The sequence below is a fragment of the Phaethon lepturus genome, unplaced genomic scaffold, assembly GCF_000687285.1.
Source record: "Phaethon lepturus isolate BGI_N335 unplaced genomic scaffold, ASM68728v1 scaffold56280, whole genome shotgun sequence".
Taxonomy (NCBI): domain Eukaryota; kingdom Metazoa; phylum Chordata; class Aves; order Phaethontiformes; family Phaethontidae; genus Phaethon; species Phaethon lepturus.
Genome location: NW_010512308.1, coordinates 1 through 19,886, shown reverse-complemented (window position 1 = coordinate 19,886; position 19,886 = coordinate 1). Strand labels below are relative to the sequence as shown.

Sequence of the window (19,886 nt, the reverse complement as noted above, 5' to 3'; positions counted from 1 at the left end):
TCTCAAACACAGTTTATGTTCTCATCAACCTGATCAATTTTGTACACCACACAGACACGGATCTCACGTTCCCATTTGAAATGGATCTTACCCTTCCAGCCACGGCAATGACTCGGGTCGATCCTTTCAGCAGTAGGAGAGCACAGTAGGTGTTTTACTTCTTTGGCCAAAATTTTATCCTGTCAATATATACGCAATATATATGAAGCACCAACAGATAACAGAATTTGGTTCATATCGGGGTTTCAAAAAATTCTCTAAATATATTATATTCTCGTCATACAAACCTGCAAGACCAAAGGACCTCACAGTTCAATGTGGTAAGCCTATAAGCAAAGTAAGCAAAGCAAACGTCTTTTGCTAGCTTTAAATGTCTTCCAAACAATTCAAGTTCTTTTGCTTGTTTTTCTTTCTGTTTCTTGTCTGAGTCTTTTCAGAAGAAACTGGAAGTCTTCTAAATGAATGTATATAAGCTATGCACTAACTGTTTCAGAAATTCAAATACTATGTATTGTTACATCGGCCTGTTACTATCCTTATCAAAACAATTTGCCTAGTCATAGTTGACATACAAGTAGCACTAAGAAGGTAGGAGACCATGTGAACTCCACTCCCCAGACCTTCCCTTTGGTCTGTGAAAGGCAGTTCAAGCATCTTCCATTACAATGTTGTTATCAACAAGAATCTTCCATACATGTTCTGTCTTGTATTAAATTACCTCCAAAGGTCAATTAAAATGCACTGTTTCAAAGACTTAAATTTAACATACTGTACTACTTTATATCCAAGAATATTAACTCCCCAAAACGAGTGTGTCTTCTTCCTAACTCAAATTTAGAACACATATACTCGAAGTCACAAGGCTGATGACCTCCAATACATATCCTAATCATCTTATCCAATAAGAAAATACCACAGAAGAAAGTCTGCCAAAATAAAAATGGGAATATTTATTATCTTTTCTACTAAAGCAATGCAGATCTTTTGAGATTATACATTGGTCTTTGCAGATGTTTCTACAGCTAAATTCATACTTTTCAATTTTATAAAAAAATTAGACACATACTTCATAAAAACAAAGATGCAGGGTATGTCACTGAACAATCGGATAGTATTATAATTGTTAGTAGGGATGAGCAGAGAAGGCTCATGCTTATACTTAAACTCTGGCATTTGTATCATTACCATATATTCAAGTGGGACAAAATGGATACATTTTCCTTGCACATTTTTAGGTCCACCTTCCAAGCTTTCAGAAATCAGATAGACTGTTAAATACTGAATTTGACCAAGAGAACCTAAACATTACTTAGCAGTACTACATGCACAAGATGCAGGGGAAGGAAGAAAATTAGACCCGTGCATACAGTACAAGACAAACTGTTACAATTGTCAAACGTGCGCTGGACAAAATTTAAAGTTTATGAAAAGTTTTATTTTCTGTCATGAAAATACTTTCAGATGCACATAAACATATGTATTTTGCAAAATCATCTTCACTTGGCCTCCTGAACTTTCTTGGCATTCTGCTTTTCTTTCGCCTAGAAAACAAAGGGAGATGATGTTAAGCTCTGATAAGACAAAGACCTTTCTCAACTTTGGATGACTGCTCATTATATTTTCAAACATTCAATAAAATATGCCGTAGAAAGAGACATTTTAAATGTAAATTTAGACCCTTCAGAAGTATCCTACTCCTATTTTACTGGGTTCAGATATAAAGTCTTTTAAGACCACATATAGGTTTAAATATTTAACACAAAAGAAACTATAAGATTACATAACTTCCACAGGGGAAAAGGAGAGGTGAAAAAAAGCCCTATTTTTAAAGCCTAATTTAACCTTCATTTTTTATACCTCCACATTCATTGAATTTAACATAAGATGTTTTCATTAGGAAGAGTTATTTCTATGTCACAAGAACGTGTTGCATACAGATACAATGATTACCACAAATTAAATTCAGAAGCAACCGAGATCTTAGTTTTTTAGGTATTTGAAAAGAGCAGAGTGGAAAAAACCCACAAGAGTTCCTACCAAGATATTTGTGAACAGATTCTCATGTAACTTGTATCAATTGATAAATAGTTCAAATTGACAGGGAACTAGCATTTTCTTCCCTATGAATTTAGTGAAAACAGATTAGGCAAGAAGAGGGGACAATTCAGGTGCATACTAGTCATTTTTCTGTTAAAACATTTGTTCATTCTGAATCAGACTGCTGCTTGTTACCACTTATTGAACAGAACTGGATCCAATTCAGTGATTTAGAATTAAGATCTGTTATCACCAGTTGCTCAGGTCCACTGCAAATTCACTTGTAAAAGAAGCTTGATGGTGTTATTAATAACTCCTATCAACATGAGACTGGATTAAAACTCCGCAAGTTACCCAAAGAAGGAAAAGATTAAAAACTGAATCCAAAAAAGTTACTGTCTTATAAACTACTGGCCTCCAAATATACTTTCCTAAGTAAATTCAGCTAAAGAATGTACTTACGAAACAGTATTTAGCTCTTTTTTCATTATAATAATATAGAGATCCTTTTTCAGTGTGAGTTCAAAACCAGGGATACTGTCTATAGCACATGAGTAGATATGCAAGCCAGCACTGATCTTATTACAATTCAAGTACTTGACTAACCATACAGTTTAATAATAACCTTGCAAAAGTTACACACCCACTTTAGTAAATAAGCCTTAATACAAACCTTAATACTAAATCAATGTTAATAGCTAAACACCTTAAAAAGGGGAAAACAATGAACCAGTAAATCAGTATAAGAGCAGAGAAAACGAAGGGAACAAGTTTCAAGCTACCTAAATTACCAGAACCTCTGTGCAAAGGTTGCCATCTAGTGTTGAAGCTAGATAAATCAACAAAGCTGAGTGTTAAAAGTTGCAGGTTGGCAAAAGGGATCAATCTTGTACATAGGTGTCTGTGTATGTATACATTCAAGAAATCTTCAGTTCAAAAAGGGATATCAAGATAGTATAGGGAACTCTACCACATACTAACTGGAGCTACACATCACAATTTTAACAGAACTTAATTCCCCATGTAGAAAAGCCCAAATCATGAGTCTCTTGTATTGTAGCACCTTATGCCCTGTAATGTGGTCATTTGGCTGATACTGGGTTGCCTCTTCCTACATAACCACTAGAAAAATTTTTTTAGGTTGTCAAAGTGGAAATACAGTTTGCCTTTGTGTAATAATAATGCAAAGTTCGTTGGTCCCACAACCTCCAATCTCTATTGGAATTGTGCCTCTTGAGAACTGCAAGGAACTATCAAGTAAACTAGTAATATATCTGAATGTAGCAGTTTAAATAAACAAACCCATGCCATTTATGCTTCCAAGATATTTGGCTCCATTTTTCATTTTAAGTAGAAGGTATGAAGAATTCTAGTGATATACTGTTTCTTAAAAGTCAGCTAGAAAATACTCACTTTTTCTACTAATGGTATTAACTGTTGGTGCTCTGCTAGAGTCTTTAATAATTCCATGATGAAAGGCAGGTAGTTATGTTTTCTTCTAATATTTTCGATCTAAAAATAATTAAAAGAATTAACAGAATTATTATATGGCTAAATGGGGATTTTTCCCACCCCCATCATTGTGCCCCGCCAAGAGCTGGAGTTTCTTAAATTTCAGCCAGCTAAAAAGAAAGGCAAAGCAATAAAATTCTGAGCACGTGGTGAGAAAGTATATGCCAGATGAATTTACTGCTTTAGGCACAAATTCTCCTTATGGTCTTTTGTTATACTACCTGAAAACCCCTCAATGATTAAGTAGGTTATATGGTTTAGCCACTGCTGTAACGCTGACAAGTACTGTTATTTAAACTTGTTTTTTTTCTCAACTTAAATTGCAGTTTGACCTATGTATTTTTACAGTCCATTGCGTAGTTGTGGCCTCAGCCTACACTGAAGCCTTAAACATTTCTGTAATGCAAAAGCATAACTATTTTTGTTGTACTGAACACTTTGCAACTTCTACAATGGTTCAATCCCTCAGAAAGGTAGGAGAATGTTTGGTTTTTTTACCCAAGAGGAATGACCTCCAAAGACCACAAGTAGATGCCCTAACACAAAAAAATGTGGACTTAAGCAGTTTCCCCAGTATTTACACACACAATTAGGAACTTCAAGGGTTTTTGCCCCCCAATTTCATTTGTTCGCTTGCTTTCATGCTTTGGTTTGGTTTTGTGTTTTGTTTTTTTAATAGTTTCTTGAATTGCATCCTGATGCTGTGGAACAGGATATAGTAACACTGCTTTACAGACAGATAACAGTAACTCTTTACAACTTAACACATGTACTGTAGAAATACATTTAAAATCTATCAGAATTATTGAAGTCTTGGTCTGTACCTTCTCCAAACTAGTGAAAACACTTGTTTCATTTTTAGTGAAAGCAATTCCTTTGTAGGAGGTTCTAGAACTCACTGTGCTTAAAAAAATACTTTGAAGTGAGAAAAATACAAAGAAGTGGCAAAACAAAGAGAGCTACAGAGACCACTACAAATTGACTTGTAAGCCTTATGCTAAAAGGAGTGAAACTGGTAATTAATCTGTGAATTCAGGAATGCAACATGAATAATATTGTCTTTCTAATACCCATCCAATTCCTTCAGATTAATTGCAACAGCCTCCCATAGATATAAAAGCTGACTTTTTCTTACAACTTTCCCAATAGTTTAATCAGAAAAGCAAAGGCTACGTACCTTATATCTTTTTAATTTTTGGTTCTCTTCTTCAATTAACATCTGGTATTTTGCAACTTCTGATTGTATAGAACTTAACATATTACTACTTTGATCTGTATCCATAGGCTCCTCCTTCCACAAAACAGAAAAAGTTAACTGGATGATGTTACTGCTTTTTTAAAAATATGTTTTTAATTAAAATAAGTCTTGGGAGTATTTCTATCACAGAAAGATTCAGTTTTGCTTACAGTTATAGGAGCATTCAAGGAGTTGCCACAGTTAGTTATAAGCAGATTAGCTCAGGTACTAGGAGAAGAATAGTCCCACAATCACAGAAAATTAGTCAAGACAGAGCCACGATGACATGGTCATACTGTACCAAGTGCTCAAATCAGCTCACCCAAAACTAACCAGAGCTGCATCAGTGCATCCACACAGCACTGCGCTGTGCTGGACAGATATGTAGCAATCCTTTCCTGCATTTTTTAGTGATAGTCCATTTGAAGCCAGGAAAGAAGGTGGTGAATAATAAAGCGAAGACACAGAACTATTATCAGAGAACTACTCCAGTAACTTAAATACCATGGCCTACCTCTGCAAGTTGCTGCTGTAATTCTGCAATCCTCTGCTCATATATCATCTTTCTGTCAGATACAATAGCCATCAAGTTAAACCTTATCTCACCTTCACTGTATCTAAAGGAAGAACAACAACAATGAAAACAAACACTTTCAAAATTATTTATTAACATGACAACTCAAAAACCTCCTCCACAATTTCATTATAAGGGAATGCATTTTGTGGGAAAAGAAATCTAAATGATCTATTAAGCTAAGCTGTGTTACAGATCCAATCTTGCCACAAAATAAAATCAGACCTCAGATGAGCACTACCCAATACATAACTCCTAATAACCTCCTCTCCCAACATATTACTATTCCTGTCTGTGGTCACAAAAAATAAAAATTGAAACTGTTCAAAAAAGAAAATAAAACATGATATAGTTGACAACAAAACTTGCACAAGACTGCTACACACAGTATTTTTACTTTCTCATTACTGTTACTTGTTAGAAAACATTGGAGACTTCTTCATACAATGTGCAAAGTACATTCAACAATTAGACCAGCAGGCCTTTCGGAGCTTAAAATCTCTAAAGGGGATTTGGTAGTAATGTTTTGCCTATCAAAACAAAGTCTTCAAGTAAAAGACTTCGAAAATTATTTCCTAAAAATGGCATACAATCAACTTTATTTCTAACACATTTGGGTCTGCAGTTTGAGGGTCAGAGCTAAGCAGCAGGAAAACTTCTATAGCATGATTTTCTAGCTTAAATTTCTAAAACAAGCCACATACCTAAGGAAAACTTGTTTTCTGTAAATACCAGCCGTGGGGATAGAGTTATTATTTGGTATTTTTAATTATAAGCGTACAACCAAACTTTATCCATAGTAACGGTGCTCTTAGTTTTCACTCGCAAAGGCACACAGCTGTCTAACAAAGTTAATAATCTTGCTCTTCCTTTTTCAGAGAACTGGTAGGATCTCTCCTCACTACACAGATACCTACTTTGATTAATCATACAGCAACACAGCGTATTTGAGACTTATCTATCATCACGTTTGGCTCATGTTGGGCAACAGGTTCTGAAGTCACACAGTGATATGCATATAAAAATGATGCATAAACGTCATTCCTTAGAAATTCAGTTGAAAGCCTTCAATTAAGGAAATTAAGAATAAGGAATTTTTAAACATATATAAGGTGCTATATTTTAAAAGCATCGTGATCATTTACTTTTGTATACGTTTCTCTATGACAGGCCGTACAGCACTTATCCAGTCATCTTGATTGCATGCACCTAGAAAAAACAGAAAAAAGAAATGAATCTTCTTTGCAAAATTTGTTGCAAATTCAAGACTTGTATAATTCAGGCTTATGCAGCAACTTCAGAGTATGTAACTTGCCAACTGCAGTCTCAAATTACTCAGGTGGTTTTTTTTAGGAGGTAGAAAGTACTTTTTTTTAATAACAACATTTAGGTTAACGTACTGGCCAAAGCAATGGAGCAAAACTAAATTTTAAGGGTATAAGCATCTGACATCTATTTTGTTGATCTAAGAAACAACATGGGTGGGAAAAAGTATGTTATGTGAGATTTTTATGGCACAAAAGAAATTAGTTGGTATGACAATATAAAAGTAGACAGCAAAAGAAAAAAGTATGGATAGTTATAGCTGTTCCATTTAGACAAAATAAAGAGTTAACACTATGTAGATGCAATACAATGTTACAAAGACAGGCACAGAAAAAAATATAAAAAGGATGTATGATAGGTAACTTGATTTTAAGATAAACAAGAGGATAACTAAAGGTGATATCATAAGCTGATAATGTCTTTTTAACAATTTCAAGACCTTACAGCAGATGAAAAGACCCATGATCTTGTGACCATAAAAGTTATGTTACTGGTAGGTCTGCAGACTGTACAGTCTCTCTAACCAGACTAAAGATGAGATTTAGCAGCAAGCCATTACTCAGCCTAAAAATAAATACAACTGTCAAGAAAACTAGGAAGACTCTGGAAATGGAGTGTGGAACATTTTGAGATTATATCAGACTCAAAAGAAAGTGCAGACACATGATAGGCACCGTAGAGCTTTTCAAGACACAAGATGGCACACATACTGCCAGTTAAGAAAGATTATGAGACACAACACAGAATCAAGTCTCAGAGAGAATAAAGCTATGCTAAAAGTCACTATTCTTTTTCAAACCCTTGGGAAAATATTTGCTATCTAAGAAGAAAGAGGGCAGTGTGTAAACATCAGCCACATAATGTATAAGAATTGTATGGAGTCAGCTGTATGCATGCTCCCACAGAAGAAACAAACAATAAAATAAATGGATAGTTTATAACCAACCTGGAAAAAAAATAGCTTTGAAGACATGGGACGGGAACTGTCTTGGGTGACAGTACCACAAAAAGGAAGACTGGGAAAAAATATTTGCACACTATCAGTAAGGAAAGACAAAAAGATTATATAGTTTTACCAGGTTTTGTTAGAGACAGCTGAGAACAACAACATACTTCCTCAAGTAAGGAGAGCAAATATTCACAAGCAGCGGGTTATGTAAGCTTCTCTTACAACAAAACTATTAAGGTATTAGAAGCCCACTGGATTGCATAGCCTGTTCATTTGATTACTGAATGAAACGAGAGATAAACAGAAACCTGGAGGAAGCAGCAAGAAAACTGCATTTTCAGAACAATGAAAATACAACAATATAAATGACTGCAATGAAGTATGAGCCTGAATAGCACATTAAGAAAACTTTAAAGATATGCTGTATTGTAATAAATAACTTGGTCTGACACTGTAACATACAACCAATTTGTTGCAATAAGCTAGTGTTAAAATGAAGGATGTTCAGAAAAAGATATATATTACCTAAATCAATTGGTCCTTCCCTTAAGCCATCTAGTTCATATAGCCGTCCATTAACAGGAACATAGCTTACGAAGTGAAATGCATCTTCTTCTTTTGCTGAAGACTTTGCATCAAATTCAAACATCTGTTGTCTGCAAAGAAAATTTAAAAAAATCTGAGATGAAAAAGGATTTCCTCAAATTTTGCCCAGATTTAAAACATGCATTACCTGGCAAAACTGTTGTGAACTTGCCGAATTACTTCTGAGTTGCTTAGTGCCAAACCTTTCATCTGAAAGTAGGTAATAAAATGAAATTGTAAGCCAACATAGATATAACACTATAATACTTAAAATACAGGAAACAGTAAGCACTTACCGCAGCATCAAAACTTTGTGAAAATTCTTTAAATTCTGACAAAGTCTCTCCTAGATGGATATCTTGATGAGCACAATTTAATAGCACACTTACTATGGCTTGAGTAGCACAAGCGTTATTAATTACCTAGGAAAAAAGCGTTGAGAATTTGTTCAGTACTGGCGATAAAAATTTAGCTTCAACTGGGCAACATTTTTCATTACAAACACACACTTTCTATGTTGCTTCACGTTAGAGCTTCACTCTAAAACAAGCAGCAAATCTAGTCTGAGTTGCCACAGAACAGCCTTTGCTGTAGGAGACTAATAAAATGAATGCTGGATGGCTGTCATATACAATTCATCGATAAAACTGATATTTCACACCTCCACTTAGAAACCCTTGTCATTCTACTGCCTCATCACCTTCCTAAAGTGATTAATAAAGGACAGAGAAGAAATACAGGAACTCTCTGATCTCGGTGGAAAAACAAATTAAGTAGTATTCAAAGCAAGCTGCCCAAAATAAGTTACTGTATCTATGGTCTTAAAGAAAAAGTCAACTCTCCCAACGAGAATGTCCTTCAAATAATCAGAATCCCTACCAGGAGTGGGAGCTCAAACAAAGTATTAATTTGGGGCAATAAAGCATATTAAGGAACCTAGAATTTTTATAAAAAGGTTGCCTTGGACAAAAAATTTCAAATATCCTAGGGACAAAATAATAAAATTTAGAGGTGTTCCAAGATGTAAAGATTTTTTAAAAGATTGTTTCCTGAATAATAAGCCATATGAAGTTTTAGATTTTCACTCGTTTCTTAATTTACAATGTACCTCTTCTTTTCAACCTAACATTTAAGTTACTAGCTTGCGTGACACTGTTCCTTCAGTGTTAACTACTCTATTTTTTAGATAATATAAACAAAACCCTTCATAACACAGCCATGTCTTTAATGTTGCTTAGTAATACCCAAACTAAAATACAGTATTTAAAGAAAGAGACAAGGATTATTAAATATAAACTGAGATTTAATTAAAAGTACAGTAATCAAATGGTATAAGGCCATAATACAAGAAAGACTTTGTATTAGCAGCTTTTTTTCTCAGTGAGATATCAAGGAAAAATAATATATTTTCAGTCTATGAGACTATTTTGCAGTTTAAAATGCTACTGAAACCTTAGAACTGGGAGAGAAGATGTTGATTTTGTATTAAAAAAAGTGAAAATTAGTTCAGGGTTGTGAATGTAAAACCACTTCCAACAAGAGAAAGGAAAAAAAAAAAAGAGAGAAAAAACAACCATCCTGCTTTACCATCAAAGCTAGTCCTTAACAAAGGAAAGCCTACTTATGCTATGTTAATACTGTAAGCCACATCATATATTCATTTTCTATGCTTCAGGGTGTTGTCAGTTCAGATTATGTCTGTATAGTGCAGATTATAAAGAAATAATAAAGCACTTCTTAATTTAAGAAAAGTACAAAATAGTTGACTTAGATGGTAAACAAGGGAGTCAACTACACACACAGAACAGATTACAGCAACAAACTCAAATTACACAAACTGCAGGTATGCAAGCTAAAGACTACAGTTCATACAATTACAAAATAAAGGACATACAAGGAAAATCCATTAAGGGCAGTGAAATAATGAAGAGCAACAGAAAAATTAAAAACCACAGACTATTAGAATGATTTAATTCGAGAAAATTAATACTAAAACATAGGAAAAGGAACTAAGAACTAAAGATTCTGAGATATGACTAGGGATAGACAGTCGTAAAAGCAGTCCTAGGTTGAAAGCAGAAAGTTCCTAAGTGGATTAGAACGGGCTAATCTGAAGCACTGGTTACAAACACTGTAATTAATCTCACGGAGAAAGGAAAAAGAAGGAAGAGAGACCTGTAGTGAAGAACTATTAGAACAGTGCTATTACAATGAAGGGAGGGTCACTACAGTAAAACACACTTGTTAAATGATAATACTGGACATTATAGGGAGTGACAGCACTAACTATTTGTACTAAAAATCAAGATGGAACAATCAGTTGCTCTGCAGACTGCTAACCCAATAACAGCTTCAAAAAAGGGAAGGGAAATTAAGAGAGATTTTGTGCCTAGAGGCAAGATCAACACAGAAACTGTGTTGGACCAACTGGATACTGGAGCTTTAAATAACAGCAAAAATAGGAGGAAAAATTAAACTCAGCAAGGAATTTGTGGTCTCATCAAATACTTGCCTGTCAGCATAAATATATTTTTGTATTCCAACTGCAGTATGAGAGGAGTCTGTTTAAGTATATAAGGACCAAGCTAAACTTGTCTTACTGCTAGAAAACAATATGCAACAGACACAAGTCTTAGACCAGTAGCCCCCAGCTGCCGAAATGGAAGTACATTATAGAACTACAAATGCTCTTCAGAAAGTGAGAGGCAGGAGATAAGGAAAAGGCAGCAAGAATAATCTTGTAGCAGAGGAATAGAAGCACGTGCATGTGATATGCATAAAAACACAGTGTGTTTCTGGATCTAGATGACATGGAAGAACTACCAAGATGGAAGGAGGAGGTATGGAGCCAGTGGTAGTTCATGGGCAGGGTGAAGAGCACAGAGTGGGGAGGTGACTGTAGTACCAAATCTAGACGAGTGAAAGGTTGATCTGTCACATGGGCACAGCATCCGATCAATGCACACAGCCAGTCCAGCACTGCTACACACACAAGCTAGTGAGTCCATTGACAGAGAAATTGGTCAGGATACATTGGAAATTAGGGTAGATGGGTATCTCTTACTTAAGGTGCTCAGCATTTGCAGAAAACATTTTCTGCATTTAGATAGCATGACAATATATGCAGGTTGTCCCAGAAAGATCTTTGATTTGAGGAAACTTAAAAGGATTTTCTGTATTTGTCCAGAAATGAAAACATTTTCCTGTATATTACTGTCCAGGAATATTTGATTGATCAATATTCAGGACTCCAACATAAAGCAAATACTCCTATTTGAAAGATTTTGCTAGTAAAGCTATAAGGTGTATTTAATAATATTTAAAATATATATATATAGAGATGTATATGCACATTAGTGAGATGATCTCAAAAAAGCTAAGATTGCCATATCATCAAGTAAAGCTTACCTTAAAACAAACAAAGGAACCACTTGAATGGGCTACTCTGGCACACTCTTCAGTTAAGATGTGTAACTTCGTAAGCATGCAGATTTCCTTAAGGATCCAATCTGATTTTCTGGGTCAACTTAAGGCTGAAGCACTTCACTCACATCCTCTATCTGATGGATTACATGCTTTGTTTTTAAAAAAATGCTGTGGACGACACTGGGCTGCAACTGGTAGTATAACCAGCAAATCTCTGGTTATACTCACTTACTAAGCATCCTAATGTTAGCAAACAGTTGGCTTTACAAAGCTCAAGGTGAAAAATTCAGCATTAGGGCAAAATTCTGAAACTTACTTTTGTTTAAAAAGTATCTAATTTTTTAAATCTATTTTTATTCCTTTTTAATACATATATAATCTTCCTATAGTTATATTAAATTACTGAAAATCTCTTTCTGATTTTGATTAGATGTGTTGCAAGTTCATTTTACTTATGAAGTTATCATTCTACTATCTTATGAAACTATCCGAAGTTTAGCTTTAACACAGATATCTGGTCTATCTTAATGTTATCAAGCCTGAAAACGTCAAAAATTTTCAGTTGGAAATCAACTGAAATATTGGAAGTGTTAAAAAAATACTTATAATATGCTTCCACTAGTGGCACAAAAATAACTACAGACCAATGTTTTGTTATTAACAGTATAATTTAGAAGATCCTCCTTCTGAAAGTATATAGATTTTATTCTCAATTAATGAAGTGAATGTTTTATTATTACAGTAGTAATTTCCAAATTACTAAAAGTAGTAATCATCACAATGCAGCATAAAATAAATACATGGCACAAAACAAAGGCATGATACCAATACTTGAGTAATAAAATCTGAAGAGGTTGTTAAACTGAAAAATTTTAGTACTTAAGTCTGCGACAATGGCATTCTTTTCTGTCAAGAGAAACTTCCACTTCTGCAGTGATCAGCACAGAATACAACTATTCAAAACAGTGCTGAAGATAGCTGAATACAGTGAGTGGTACAATCGTGTAGCCACTATGTGTAAAAATAACAGCAAGGGCCTACTTAAGCAACACAGAAATCAGGAAATTCAGAGTTAAGGCTGAAGTTGTATCCTTAACTCACCTCATTGTGCCTAGGTATCCTAGCTCAAAGGGTATGTAAGATCATCCAGAGTTCTGTGGCCTCAAATAGAGGACCAAATCATACCTAGGCATAACAGGGAGGCCAAATTTAACATGAGTGCACATAAAAGTGACCATTAAAAAAAAAAAAAAATCCTATAATATGCATGCATATTAGACAGACTTTAAAATTCAACTCCCCCCAACATACTAGTGATTTAAGTTTGAACAAGACCTAGTTGTCATCTGGAATTCAGCTACAACATTGCTATGAAAGTAGATACGAGTAAAATGTGAGCATGCACTAGCTTCTTATCAAAATTGTGCTCCTTAATGCAATTTTAAAGACGCTTTGCTAGACACAGTTGGAGAGCTGTAGCCTTTTACATCTAACTAAAGTTTCCCCCCCTCTAAAATGAAACATTTCTTAAGATGGAACATTTAATTAAAATTGAACAGAAACAGAGACATACTGTAACAGCATCATTTATTTCTCCCAGTAAATTGGTGTTACATAGTAACAGTTAGTCTTTCTCATACAGGATTCAGAATGACACTTTAAAACTTCCCTGCCCTAAAACGGATTGTACTACATCTCTTTAGATGGCAACATTTAAAAGAGAAAACGCATGGGAAAGAGAGTTAAAGACTACTTGAGATTTTTAGGGCTCCAGTGTCATGTCAGTTTTAAAGACACAGATCAACAGACCAATAATCTTAAATGTCGTAAAAATTTTTCTAGCCCAGAAAACAAATCTAATTTTTCTGGGGTTCCAGCCTACAAATGAACATATGGTTATTTTACTCATCACTTTTGTAATTAAGAAAAAAAAAGTCTTGACACCTGAAAAAGATTCTTGAAAGATAACAAAACATCCTCAAAGCCACCATAAAATTAGAATTAAAAATGCATAGAGAAAATAAAAGTGGCACATGAGCCCAATTGCATGATAGCTGGGAGGGGTTGCTATAATAAAAATATTTAATATTAATGCTTGTCTTCCCTTGTGCTCCTGGGTGACTCAGGAGGAGTCACAGACTGTGGTTTCAGGAAATGCAGTAACCTCAGCACTGCTATAAAGATAATCCTGTTCTCCCTCACTTACCTTCTACCAGCTTTGGTCTGTACAGACCCACTGAACAAATATGTCTCATAATGTAGCAGGAGACCAGCCCAGGAAATATGCACAGAGAATCTATGGAAAACTGCTGGCTGGTGAGTTGTACTGGCTCATGGAAGTTCAATGCACAGCTGAGCCATTGCAAAAGAGGAACAGAACCATGAAGTTGAAAGAAGACAGGTTGGGAGGACCAAGACATCCTCAACATCATCAACAAATCATCAAATCAGCCATTTGCTTGAGCAAATTTGCTCTGCACCATCAGTCCTCAAAACATAGCTTGTCAAGTTGGGTATCTAACTAAGGCTAACTTCCTCCAATGTGAAAGTCAGCAGAGCTAAGCTGGTATTACAAAGCCTCCCCAAAACATCAAAAACAGTTTCTTTCACTTAATTGTTGACTTTTGCTTTTAATTTCTTTGTGACTATTTCACTAGTTGTTCAGTCACAATACCTCAGTCCAGACAAAACTGAACTGACATGAAACACAAGCATATATTTGTCTCCAGGAAATGTTTTGATTTTGCTAAGCCACTGCACTTGACTAAGAGACAAGACTAAAGTATGAAAAAGATATTCTAATTTTAAACTCCTTGCAAGTTACTTTGGAAACATATTCCATGCCATCAAGTGGCATAACTAGGTACTACTATTTTAAAATAGTGAATACTTCTGGAATTTGCTTTCTGTGATTAAATTAATGAATTTTTTAAAATGACTCCAAGCACACCCTTTTTAAAGGCATCAGGTGAAGGAGGGGGAAGATTAGAAAGTTCCTACATTTCCACAAAGAGGTTTCGTGCTTAAGAAAACAGTAAAATATGAATGCTTCAAAGAAAGCTACAAAATAAAAGACTTTTCATTGTTAGCCTTTAATTTTCTGTTTTTGTTAGCAAGTTTAACATTATCTGAATTTTCTGATGTACATTCTGCAATCCCAACTTAAAGCTCAACAAAGCTCCTCTTAGCTACTTGCTTTTAAACACAGTGTCATGCTTCAAAAATGGAAGTGGAGAGAGGAAAAAAAGCAAAAGTAGTGAAGCAAGCAGACAAATGCTTTGAAACTTCTCAGCATCCACAAGAACAGCAATTCTGGGAAAACCTCATCTACTCACAGGAAACAAGGTGAAATCCCTTGAATGAATGTAAACCTGCCTTCATCTTAAAAAACGTCTCCAGAGTCATATCAGAGTAATTTCCTCCTGCCAAGTAACTACCCTCTGAGAGTTACGTCAAGGATTTTCCCTGAGGTTCTTCTTCATCAAGGCTATTCTTCTAGCCACAGCCTACTGATCATGAACAGTGCGTTTGATTAGGTAGAAACCACAACCTCAACCAGTGCTTATCAGATCTATCAACCTATAAAGACATTTGACAAACTACTGCTCATCATTGAGAGCAGTGGACACTGCTTGGCAGGACTCAAAAGCTGCAGCAGGGGAAGAATGAAGAACACAGTATTTAAAAAAGACCAAGGAATAAATTCATCCACAACAGCATGAAACAGTAAAGTGATCATAAAAGAAACAAATTAAAGATGATTTTCTGCACAGCAGAAGCATATGTACAGAGTAGCCAGGACAGCTATAGATACACCTAATGTTTCCATTGCTTTCTGTATTTCTCACTTTTAGCGAGAAGTGTGTGGAGACTTCTTTATATCCTGAAGTTTACATACAAAACACTTCTGCATTTGTGAAGAAAAAAAACCAACAAACAAACCAACAAACCAAAGCAAAAAACCAAAACCAACCACCAGTCTATGTGTCAGTCTTCATAGAAAGCTTAATAATTTGCCCTTTGATATGAATGCTTTGTAATTAACACATGCAGGGTTACACTTCCTGTCTGGACTATTACATTTATCACTGTTTGAGAAGCAGGTCTTGAAAAAGAGCTAAAAATATTTATTAAATACTCCTACTTTCATTCTGGCTACTTTTTCTTGCTTTTCTTAATTGCAAAGAATACACACAGCAGCCTGTCAAAGCTAACACAGAATTTCAGTATTACTCCATATTTAATAAAACACTAAGGCTTACATTAGCAAAAAAATTTCCTTGTAATTTCTAATTTAAACATCAAAACTTCCACGCCAAAATGGTCTGCAAACTCTTAAAGCAAAGTATTATCCTAGAGTTATACTGCCCTGACTGCAGAGCATTTGAGAAACACAAGAAATAAAAGCTGGACCAAAATAAACACTTCTTCAAAGAATTTGTTGAAAGTGGTTTCAAAAAAATAGTTTGCTCATTCTGCTGAGAACATTTATCAAGTAATTCTTTACTGCATAGAAGAGTTACTTTCTCTGGCAGGCGAGGACTGACAAGTAAATAAGAGCTTTACTCTTATGTCATCATACCTGATGATATTTTTGCCTGACTTGACAGACCAATCTGATTTGATTTGCTAATCATCTTTTAATACACAATTCCTAGTCTCACAGAATTTGTTAAAGTTATTTCATGTTGTAGAATGTTGTTTTTTATATACATATTAACAAGAGTTTATTTTTCAATATTAAAAGCCATATTTCAGGACATATCTAAGAAAAATACTGAACTTGCCATACCTGTTTAGCAAAAAATATTGTATCCAGTCTGGAATCTTGAACAACAGAACCTGCTGGTTCCTCTCCAGGCTGCCACTTGAAGAGGAAAATCAGCCCATGTACTGGCCTAAAAATAAAATTGATAGAAAAAAAAAAAAAATCACCTGTACTGATGGAAAATATCAAATCCAGAAACCTCTACTATAATTTAACTGTATGCTGGTACAGTAATTCTGTTAATTATTTCTTTCTAAACATAGGGAACTTGCACTGAAATTTTCAGACATGGTCTTTTAATAAGGCAGAACATACTTTAGGCTTCTTTCCATATATGCTAAACAATCCCAAACTGAATCAGCATTTAGTCAGTAAATCAGGACCAGTTTTCCTGGCTAGTGTAAATTACAGTTGCACAACACTTTTGAATCTGTTAGTGATAAACAGCTACCAAAACATTGCCAATCATATACAAAAACTGGAACTAAAATTTTGGTAACCCTCTTAGACATAAATGAAATATTCAAGGAGGAGCTCTTGTGAAACTTCATGCTTTGAGTTATCTCTCTGACAGGTAAGAGAAATCCAGTTTTCTACTAAAATTGTGTCTTGCTTTTTAGACTGCATGTTTTGCACAGCAAACAGCTTTTACTGCATGTTGCACTATATTTAGTATTCCCATAAAACAAATATTCATTAGTAAAGGAAACAAGTCTCACAAAATCTATAGCTACATTAAAGCAAAAACTTGTTCATCACATCAATCTGAATTCAAGGTCATCACCACAAAGATGCCACAAAAGGTTTATCTATAAAAGGTAAACATACTACTGTATTGCATAAGAAATTGCTCCTAAGCTCTGACAAGACGACTGAGATGTCTTTTTAAACAATGGGTCCACTGAGGCAATTTGAAAAATGCTATATTTTATTATATTCGTTAACTCTTAGCGTTCAAATTAGAGTGTGGGGAGGAAGGAAGCTGTCCATCACGCAAGACTACAAAGGTATACATGAGACAGTACAAGCAAGCAAAGTTGCTACTATATGAACAAAAAAGGTAACATTCTGATGGAGTATCATATCAAGCACACAGTGCAGGCAGCAAATAAACAATTTCTCGAGTAACATTTCTGCCATTCAGGTGTCACTTGTCAAATATTTTCAGTCGGACAAAAACTGTAAAACTACATCTTCTGTACAACTGCTACATCTTCTGAAAGAATAATTATACAAGTGTAGGATATCTGCACAGGAATAGAGTAAGGTCTAAAACATTTTCCACTTAAAATCTTCCATATGAACACGGATAACACTTACTGCATCATGGACAAAGTGGGAAAAGAATTAATATTGCCTAATGAGGGCAGAACTGTTCCATACGGTATCAGTCACAAGACTATTTGCCTTCACATATGTATAGAAGTGGTTTTTCAGGAAAAACAAGTTACAGAAGTACGTGAGTACATTAAATTAGTTTAAGGCAACAGATGAAATATGTTATGTGAGGAAGAAGGGAGATGAAGAAAAAAAACCAAGAAACAGAACTGCGTCAAAGGATATAATGCAAACCGGTGACAAAGTCATTACAAATCTATTTTCACATTCTAGCTGGTATTAGCATCTCTTTTCAAAACCAGAAAAGCTATTTTAAGACATTAATAAAAAGTAATTAAATTGCCAGGTACTTGTCATGGTATAACTCCATCTAGCAACTAAGCACCACACAGCCACACTCTCATTCCCCCCTGGTGGGATGGGGAGAGAACTGGAAAGGTAAAAGTGAGAAAACTCGTGGGTTGAGATGAAGACAATTCAATAGGGGAAATCAAAAGCCATGCACACAAGCAAAGCGAAACAAGGAGTTCATTCATCACTTCCCATCAGCAGGCAGGGGTTCGTTCAGCCATCTCCAGGAAAGCAGGACTCCATCACGCGTAACAGTTACTTGGGAAGACAAACACCATCGCTCCAAATGTCCCCCCTTTCCTCCTTCTTCCCCCAGCTTTATACGCTGAGCATGACGCCATATGGTCTGGAATATCTCTCTGGTCAGTTGGGGTCAGCTGTCCCAGCTGTGTCCCCTCCCAACTTCTTGTGTACACCCAGCCTCCTCGCTGGTGGGGTGAGAAGCAGAAAAGGCCTTGACTGTGTAAACACTGCTCAGCAATAGTTAAAATATCCTTGTTATCAACACTGTTTCCAGCACAAATCCAAAACACAGCACCATACCAGCTGCTGTGAAGAAAGTTTTAACTTTATCCCAGCCAAAACCAGCACAGTATTTAATTACATAAAAATCCCTATGAACTTCTGTGGAAACTCAAAAACACCCCAAAAAATCAAACAATAAAAGGCCATCAAAACACCTGAGGTTAGTATACATTCTTTCAGCAACTTCTGACAAATGTAAATAAAACCCATATAGATTAGAAAAGTGCCTTACTTCAATTTTTCAAAGTTCTCTGGTTCCAAACTCCATATTTCTTCAACTTGTGCTCCTCTACAACCTGAAACAAGGAAAGATATGGGTTTCTTCAACTACCCCATTTAAAAGGGACACAGCTGGTAAAGACACGTGACAGGACTATGTTAACGTTTACAACTTGTATGTTCAGGTCACGGGAAAGTCTATTTACAGGCTTTAATGCATCTTCATTAAAAACCCAAACCAAGCAAACAAGGCCGGTCAAGAGAAATTATTTCAAGAATTTCTCCTGTGTACAGTGATGTTTTCTTTATAACACAGTTGCATTTAATAAAGAAGCAGAGGGGATTAACCTATCTTTGGTCACCTCATGTCCTTTACTCAATTGAAAATAATATGTTTTAAAGATATAGTCAGCTAGTCTAAAGCAGAACCTTGAAACATCTTTCTCCAGAGAAAGGCCCATGGTGACTGAAAAACCCATGAAAGATTGAAAATACTGTAAACAATACACTGAAGCAAGATGTTTGCATAAGACAGGGTCCAAAAAGTTCAAATACTTAGTGCATGGAAGATTAATCTATTAGCTAAATAGAAACACAAAAGGAGAAGCATGTCTGGGCTTCACTTGTGAGAAAAAGATGTGACACAAATTATAAATCAATGTCATCTACATAAAATCATTTTGCTTCTTTGGCCAAAATCCTGCATAGGCTTCTCTATTGTTAAGACCATATAATCACAGTATTGCCAAAGATATTAAATACAATTCAACATAAAAATTAATACTCTGAAAGCCAAAGCAGCCCCTTGCAGGCTACCCAGCCTACTGCCGAGCCCGAGCTCAGCTCGCTCACAGCCAGTCCCCATAACGCCTTCTCTCCCGGAGGCTCGGTAACTCCATCAGCCGGCACACGACCCAAACGCCTATCTCGCCATTCGCAAACGCAGGCATCAAGCTCTCGGGCAGAGCCTACGAGTGCCCTGGACGATAGGACGGGTTCCGGTGCACAGCCCGCCCTGCGACCGGGCACCCACCGCCCC

General features: G+C 35.6%; 1 protein-coding gene across 1 annotated transcript; it reads right to left on the bottom strand.

Moving 5' to 3' along the window:
- Positions 1-927: 927 nt before the first annotated feature.
- Positions 928-19,815, bottom strand: UCHL5 (ubiquitin carboxyl-terminal hydrolase L5; the record flags this gene model as incomplete). Its single annotated transcript, XM_010286282.1, has 11 exons — positions 928-1,541; positions 3,451-3,549; positions 4,727-4,840; positions 5,301-5,403; positions 6,506-6,569; positions 8,161-8,291; positions 8,369-8,430; positions 8,517-8,642; positions 16,439-16,544; positions 18,861-18,924; positions 19,657-19,815. Coding segments are annotated over 11 exons (1,073 nt in total), but the record flags the coding sequence as incomplete, so codon positions are not given.
- Between the last annotated feature and the right edge of the window lie 71 nt (positions 19,816-19,886).